Source organism: Oryzias latipes, chromosome 22 (genome assembly GCF_002234675.1).
Source record: "Oryzias latipes chromosome 22, ASM223467v1".
NCBI classification, from domain to species: Eukaryota; Metazoa; Chordata; class Actinopteri; order Beloniformes; family Adrianichthyidae; genus Oryzias; species Oryzias latipes.
This window is the reverse complement of record NC_019880.2, coordinates 2,432,167-2,440,675: the sequence shown is the minus strand read 5'-3', so window position 1 is coordinate 2,440,675 and position 8,509 is coordinate 2,432,167. Positions and strand designations below refer to the sequence as shown.

Genomic DNA, 8,509 nt, shown 5'->3' with positions numbered 1-8,509 from the left:
ATCAAAATGTTTTGTATTTGTTGCTATTTGAATTTAATCTAATTACAATCAATATTTCTCAATATTTTACAACTGTTTTCATCAATATTTAACAAAAGTTTGGAAATCTGAGACTTGATCTGAAATATTGTGATGTGAAATTTAATCCTAAATTTTTTTCTATATTTTGAGATTACATATGTATTAAAATTAGAATCAAATTACTGTCACTAATAATACGTTAGGATTACCTTTATCTGTTATTTTAATGGAAATGAGAGGAAGTTCAATGAATGACCTTTAAATCTTACTTCTCATGCTCCTTTTCTTTGTTATGTCGTTGGAATTTTGTGTTTTTAGTGGATTTAGTTTAGGTTGTTTTATTTTGAAGGAGTCAATAGGAAGAATCTATTTCGAGCTGACGTCACTCATGGCGGTGTGCTTGGCTCGATGAAGGGGCGTGGTCTCGAGGGGCGGGGTTTTGTTGCGCTGCAGCGGCTCTGGCTCAGTGTTCTGGGAGCTCCAGAGGCAGCAGCGGGTTTTGGGGAGACTCTGCTGGATCTCCGAACCGCTGGCCCGAACAGGTCCGGATCCTCACATCCATGTGGACCCGAATCCCGCCGCTGGACCGCTGAACCACCCTTTTTCATTGCAACTCCGGGGTGTCTGGATCTCTGTGCCCGCCGCCCACGCTTCGTTCCCGCAGGTGCGGGTCAGCGGGTGCTTTTGCGTGATGCCTGCCGGGTCATTCGGAACCTGATGCCGCAGAGAGCCCCCGTCGCCGCAGAGGAGATGCCGCTCAGCAGCGCCTGCAGGCGGGACAGTCACAGGGCGGACGCGGCGGAGCGGCTGCGCTCCGTGCGGGAGCGGCTGGACGCGGTGGTGTTTGGGCTCAGCGAGCTGGAGAGCATGCGGCAGCGGCAGCAGGTGCTCATCCGAACCGCTCTGGAGAAGCCCGGGGATCGGGAGGCCCAGCTGAGTCCCGAGGAGAACATCCTGGTGCTCAGGAGGCAGCTGGTAGGTCCTGACCCCCCCCCCCCCCCCCCCCCCCCCAACTATCCATGTCGAGGAATGCGTGAAACCAGAGCAAAGTCTGATGAAGTCTGATGATTTCCTCTTATCAGGTGTAGATTTCTGATTCTGGTTCTGCAGATTTAGCCTTTCAGTCTTTCCGTCGGCTGCAGATCTCTTCAGAAATGATTTTGGCCCACAAGGGCAAGACGTGATGGATGAGTTCAGGTTTCTACAGATCTTTATTCTGCTGTCATGAAGGTCCTACCAAGTGAAAATCAGATGTTGCATCATCTGATCTTCTGCTGTGGCTCCAGAGTTCCAAATCTTGTTCAGTTTATTTGGTTTTCTTCTTTTTTTAATCCCTGCTGAAGGACTTCTAGATGCTCGATGATCAGACCTAAAGATAATCGTGCAGTCTTGGATTCTTCTGTGTCTCAGAACATCAGGTGGCAACAGGAACGTTTCATGAGAAAAAGAGCTCCAGCTGGTGTGATGCTGAGCTCAGATTCCTGTCAGGATCCATCCCGGTGTTCCACCAGCAAAAACCTTAAACCGAAGTCCTGCAGCCTCAGATGGAAACTGCTAAACACAAACAAGAGTCACAAGCAGATTTAACTGAATCTGCATGACTGTGCGGTCTCAAGGGTCCAATGCTGCTCCTCTGCAGAACCCAACCAGAACCACTCTTGGAGAACCCAGCAGAAATTTCAGGATGGAGCTTAGAAAGTGACAGAAAAGGGGCTTTAGGCTCTTCATTCTGCTGCTTTCTGAAGATGAGGATGATGTCTCAGTAAGAGACCAGAAAACCACTTACGGTAAGTGGGCGGGGCCTGACAGAGTGTGGTCAGCTGACCTCCACAGAACAGATTTCAAAACTGATCAAAGATTATAGCTTCAGGTTGTTTACAGGAGCGGGACACACAAACAAACATAAACCTGTAGACAAACACATATACACAAACTAAAACACACAAACAAACACACATGTTCAAGCAAACATGAAAAGATGAACAAGTATAAACAGGTGAACACAACAGAAACAAACAAATAACAACCAAACAGATATAAACACAGAAGTAAACACAAACAGAAGTAAACATACAAAGAGACAGACGTATGTAAACACAGACAAAAATAAAAGTTGTAAACACCCAAACAGTCGTAACGCACACAAAAATATAACCACAAACAAACAGATGTTACCACAAATGCACATTAACACACAAACAGACGCAAACACACAGAATCAGACAGACATAAACCCAAACAAACAGTTATAACCACAAACAAAAAGATGTTAACACAAACAAACCCTTACACACAAACAGTCATAAATACACTCTGAAGTAAAAACACGCAAACAAACAGGCGTAAACACACACAAACAGATGTAAACAGACACAAACAGTTGTAAACAAACACAAACAAACAGATGTAACCACACAAAAACACACAGTCGTAAACAGATATAAACGCACATACAGACTACAGCTGAGCTCGGCTGTTCTGGTCACATGATCAGCATCAGTGGCCAGTTTCAGCTCTGGAATGTGGCGCCGCATAACCCACATGTTTTCCATCCTGCGAGAGCAACAGATTGTGTGTGTGTGTGTGGGTGTGTGTGTGTGTGTGTGTGTGCGTTTGTGTGTCCCTATGCTTGTTACCTTATAAGGACCTTCAGCTGCGGAGATGAATAAAGTTCATCCCATGTTGGAGTCATTTCTGTTCGTGGGTCTGCGTGAAAATGTGCTTTCAGTATAAACGCACTTTTGATGTTTTCACAACTGAAACAACAAACTGGAAAAACTCCCTCAAGAGAAGACGAGATAAGTTACAGAACAGTATTCTTCTGTTTCATGTCTAATCTTCGTCATTCAAAAGTTTGCCTCTTTGTTCTTGGAGTGAGGAACATGAGCAGATGGACTGCAGCTGGAAAGAGCGTCTAGTTCTCTTTGACGCTTAAAAACCACAATTGTGTTTAATTTTTTAAAATCAAAAACATCACAAAACTTTGTTGAAAATGTTGTAAAACATTTGCCATTTTTGTCCCTTAGAGCCTTTTGAGGAGGGGGGAAGCGGTCCTAATGGGTCCACTTCAGGAGCTGGACTTACACATCAACCAGCTGCGGCTGGATGGACAGACACCAAGTGACCAGGTGGACGTGGACAGCCGACCGAGCTCAGGTAAGACCCTACTGCTCACCTGAGGCTACGGGCTCGGAAACTGGCGTTCAAGGGCCCACTTTCAATCAAAAGTCTAGCTACGTGCACGTTTCAGGCTTCTGCGGTCAAATTCGTTTGTGAGCTCTGTGTACAAAATGCACGGCCGTTGTGGGCGTGTCAAAAGTTAAACGTGTCGATCTTTGGGCAATAAAGGACTCCGCTTTGGTTGTGTGGTAGTGACATATGGATGACGCCTTTTTAAACTCTCTTAAGTGCAAATCATTTATAAAATTGATCATGGAAGAGAAAGGAAAACTTCGATTTGTGTCCGACCGGAAGTCTTTCATTTATCGGAATAGAGCCATGAAAGAAAAAGTCGGTGGCAAGATTCTCGAGATTTTCCGCGCTACGACATTTCCCACCAAAACTTTTCCAACTGTGAGTCTATGTGCTAGTATCCAGTAGTGCCAGTCCAGTGTGAACACCATTTGCTAAAGGCTCGTTCCAAATTAGCCCCTTCTGGAAGGTGCATTGCATGCCCGGTGTGGACAAAGCATGAAACTCCAATGCCTGATTTTAGTAGGTTGGTCCGTCAAAACTTGTCTCTTCCTTTCTTCGCAGGGTTCTACGAGCTTAGTGACGGAACGTCTGGGTCGCTCTCCACATCTTCTCATTCTGTCTTTAGTGAATGTTTGTACTCAATGACTGACACTGACGGAGCCCCCACATCCACGGATGCATCCCGAGGTGAGTCCTGCTGTAAAACCCCAACCAGAGCTTTCTTCTGGTCCTCGGTCTGATTGCAGGTTCTGTTTGTCTCCAGAGGAGCTGGCTGACTGTGAGGAATTTGTCCAAGGACTTTCCGATGCCTCATCCTCTTCAGGTGTGGTTTGTCCCTCGATCTCATCTGCTCACCTGCCCCCACCTGAAGCTGCATCTTCAGAGGTTTCCACCAATTCCTGCTCTGACCCGCCGGCTCCAAATAGCAACCTCATTTTTCGCTATCCAAGTCCGCTGCGCACCAACGCCACTCAGAGCCCCGCCTTCTTGCAATGTGGAGGTCGAGGCAGGGATGAAAATGGTGCTGATGGTCTCAAAGCAGAAATGTACCCGGCTTTTAAGAGCTCCTCTTTGAAGCACCTGGATGGCTACATCTACAGTCTGCTGCAGCGAAGGACCCAGCCCATTAGGACCAGCAGACCCAGGACCAGTATCAGCACTGACCCTACAAAAAGTGTCCTTAGACAGTCTAGTTTTTGTGCCAAACAGGTTTCTGGTTTTGAAGTTCTGAAAGGTTCTGAGGAGAAACCTAGCAGATCAGCAGAGGGAATTTCCAGGTCATCTCCTCCAAAGAGCCAAAGTGAGGAGCAGGATGATGGGAACACAACAAACAAGAACAACTGCAGATCTTCTGCAAGCCCTCGAATCCATATCTTTAAAACGACTAATAGTCTTAAGACCAAGCGGTCTAAAGGATCCCTTTCTCACTCAGGTCTTCTCAATGGCTCTAAAGAACTAGGAGGTTCTCCACTAAACTCCTCCCTGGCAGGAGAAATTCAGCCATTTCGGTCCACCGACCAGGACCTGCTTCTACGATCTCCTCCAAGTGTAAAGACAAAGTCTGGTTCTATCAAGAACCTTTCCAAGTCTGTCAAAAAGAGCCGAAAAAAGGATGCTGAAGGGCCCGTGCCAGAACGATCTTTCATTATGGAGTCCACTCCAACCTCAAAACAAGGACCAAAGGAAGGAGGGAAGCGTCACAAGGTTTTTAGCATCTCGTCCCATCACCTTAGTGCCAAACTCTGCAAGGTTGGTAGTAAGAATGTTAAGTCTGCTAAAGTGAAGACTTCTCTGATGTCTGAGACCTCTGTGCTCCAGTCAGAGAGAAGACAAGAAAAGTCCCGGCACAGGTCCAGCTCCGGGAGGTTGCAGTGCCTGGGAGATGGAAGCACCGCCCACACCGAAGCGCAAAGCAAATCTGTTTTGGCGTCGTCGCTAGAGGACCAAGATAAACACACCCCATTGGCACCATTCAGAACACAAGAAGCCGTGTTGAGTCACCGTCACCGTGGGAACCGTCACCGCAGAAGCCGCCAGGTCCACGACCAGGTCAATGTCGTTGGAAAGCCAAAACACAATCGACCCAACTATCGGCGGCTGCATTCTGGCAGTGAGAACCATCACTGCACGGCCAAGAGGCATGGCGGGCAACTGCAGAGGGAGGAGGGGCAGAGCACCAGCAAGTGCCCCGCCCACCAAAGTGGCCCGTGCTCCCGCGCCGCAGAGAGCGACTCGGAGTACTCAGCTGAGTGTTTGTCGCTCTTTCATTCCACCATTGCGGACACCAGCGAGGACGAGAACTCTGACTACACCGCCAACCGTTTCGGAGACAGCGAGTGCAGCTGCGGCGAGGCGGAAGAGAGCACCACTGACACAGAGGAGGGGGCAGGGGCTTTGGGCGGGAGAAGCAGGAGGTTGGTGCATTTTGAGGCAGCTGGGGTGGGTGGGCAAGCACCGATGAAGACCCTCGTGAGGGTCAAGGCTTCCTATAAGCTGAAGAAGAAGATCCTCAGGTTCCGATCGGGTTCTCTCAAACTGATGACCACCATGTGACTGATGACCAGAACGTGTTGGATCTGGGACTTTGATCACATTACCCAGACCTTCTGATGGACCTCAGAACACGTCGGAATAAGGACTTAAATTTGACACAACTGTTTTTTTATTCCTCCACACCACACGGGGGCGCTGCAGCGACCGTCAGACAATAGTTTGTTCCTGCATTTTCCAGTTTTTAATCTGATCTCAGTGCCATCTTATCCCTCCTTCTTTGAGAAGTTCTTGATTGTCTTTTTACTCATAATCTTTGTTCAGCAGTCCAACCCCAAAGATCTCCATTTACTGGATGAATCACTGGCTATGTCCGAATTCCCACACTAACACCTAACTACTAAAAAACTATATAGTGCGGCACTATGTAGTGTGGATATGACGTCATCGATTTCACAAAGTTAAAATCGAATCAATATGAGCTTTTTCTGACAATTATTTATGAGTCCACTTTCTTCTGAAGATAAAAACGTTGATGGTTTATTTTAAAAAAATGCATTTAAATCCATTTTTGGGCAACAAATTGTTCTGACGCAATGCATTGTAGTCTATATTTGCTGATCCTAGTGAGCATCGATGGACACTGGTTTTTCGCAGAGACTTCTGGGAAATTTCTAGGGCACTGGATTTTGGAATTGTAGATTCGGACAGCACTAAAAAATGGCAAAAGCACTATATAGTGCATTATATAGTGAGTAGGGAAGAAATTCGGACACAACCACTGACTTTCCTGCTCAGTCTGAAGTAGGAACCATGAACGGTTCCCACAGCTGAATGGAATCTGTGTAAAAAAGAAAAGTTTAAAGAATGTTGAAGAGACGTGTTTGAACTCGTCGGCTTCTGTTTTTGAGCAGAAAGCTGCAGAAATCTGCTGAAGTTCTTCTGCCTCTTCTTTGAAGAATGTTACCCCGAATGTTCCCATCTGATTGGATTCACCTGAAGGGACACTTCTTGTATCCGTGGATCCATTGCATAAAGCCATAAGACCCTCACATGCTGCCTTCTCATTTAGCTCCTCTGGATCCGTCTGACCCTCCCGTAGACCTTCTCATATCTCTGCAGACTGTTACAGATGTGTGTGATATTCTCAAGTATGTGACTCTAATAATTCTTCATTTAATGTGGTATATGTGATCCACTTTACACCTTCAAGTTCAAATTTAAATTCTAATTTATTTGATTTCTATAGCACCTTTCATGAAAAAAGAACCGCACAAGGTACATAAAAACAAACACGAACGCAAAAACACCAATTTCCTCACATGCAATAAAATAATAGAATAAGCCCCTCATAATGACATACCCCCCCAAAAAACAATCAAACAAATAAAAGAGAAAAATTATTCTAAAAAGCTAAAGAAGTTCCGTCCGCCCTTTCCTCTGGTTGGCTGGGGTGTCAGCATCTAAGCTGCACAAGTACAACTCACCCCCCCAACCCCCGGGTCCAATGTGCCCAACGTGGGCACACAGTTCTGTGTTTAACCCATATGAGCAGCTCCAGACGTTCTGAGGCGGAAGATGTGGACCTGCAGCAGCTGTCAGGAAGGGGAGCGGGCATTGGTCACGTCCTTTTAGCGTGATGACTTGTGTCTGCAGCGGTGGCGGCGATTTTATGGGCTCTTAAGGCTGATTTACGACGTCAGCCTGGGATGAACACAAACACAAATCATCAGACGTTCATGGAGGTCAGAGCTCATCTGCTTTTACATCTTCACGAATAGCAAGCAAAAGGTCGTCTTTCTGCTGAAGGGATACACTTTCCAGATTTACCCCATTGTATTACTTCTACTTGAAAGAGGGGGCATTTTGTGAATTTTTCATGAAGTGATGAGAAACTTCTTTCACCAAAACTGCAGTTTCTTTCTTTCTGAGTCCACTGAGGATTGGAGGTGGAAAGAAAATGATCTATGAGCCCTGAGAGGAACTGCTGACTGCTGGTGTGGCTCTGCTGTGCTGGCATTCATCTCCATGCAGCTGCTCCTCAGAGGACACTTGTGTTTGCACAGAGAAGCTCTGTTCCTGCCTTCCCCTCAGCTCTGTAGAACCTCTCATCTGTGCTGCCGGGGCTTCTCTCCCAACATCCGTTCATGTTATAATCCTGGAAGGTCAGGCGAGCACGTTTACTGTGGAGCCCCCATAAATCTGTGCAGACGTGACCTTTAATGTTTACAACATGCGTGCATTTTTAAATACGGGCAGAAGATCTTAAAGTTCTGCAAACTTGTGCCTTACGGAGGGTTGGAGAAACCCCAGCAGCTTCTCGCCACGTACAGATGTGTCTGCAATGTTCTCCCAACACCAAAACGCAACTGTTCTCTGGACCTGTGGCACAACACCGTTATGGTTCATGTTTTCTGCAGCCGCTTCAATATCTCTGGGATGAGTTCAGCGGGTTAAAGCTAAAAGGTTGAGAAGTTCACACTCAAGATGATTCATGTACTTAACAAAAGAGATGCCTCACTTTCTACCGGGTGGCCTAGATTCCCGTGGAGCCCGAACGCAGCAGCTCTGCTCCAATTTTTCTTGTTTCTCTGGGAGTACAGCTGCAGGTTCAAGTGCGACTCACACACATACACACACATACACACAGAACTAGCTGTCAGCTCAGAGGAAATGGGAATAAATCACTGCCGTCTTACAGGAAACACTGAAAATCCTTGAGTGACCTTCAACACACACAGTAGCTCTTCACACTCTTATTATCGTGTTTGTGGCCTTGTGAGGACTTCCTGCAGGACCACCA

At 46.6% G+C, this 8,509-nt stretch overlaps 1 protein-coding gene across 1 annotated transcript; it reads left to right on the top strand.

The window, feature by feature from the left end:
• The first annotated feature begins 247 nt into the window (after nucleotides 1-247).
• Nucleotides 248-6,918, top strand: dact1 (dishevelled binding antagonist of beta catenin 1). The gene is made up of 4 exons (XM_023951352.1): nucleotides 248-996; nucleotides 3,048-3,177; nucleotides 3,778-3,903; nucleotides 3,980-6,918. The coding sequence occupies exons 1-4, from the start codon at nucleotides 430-432 to the stop codon at nucleotides 5,767-5,769; spliced, it is 2,613 nt and encodes an 870-aa protein (XP_023807120.1). The 5' UTR covers nucleotides 248-429; the 3' UTR covers nucleotides 5,770-6,918.
• The last annotated feature ends 1,591 nt before the right edge of the window (nucleotides 6,919-8,509 follow it).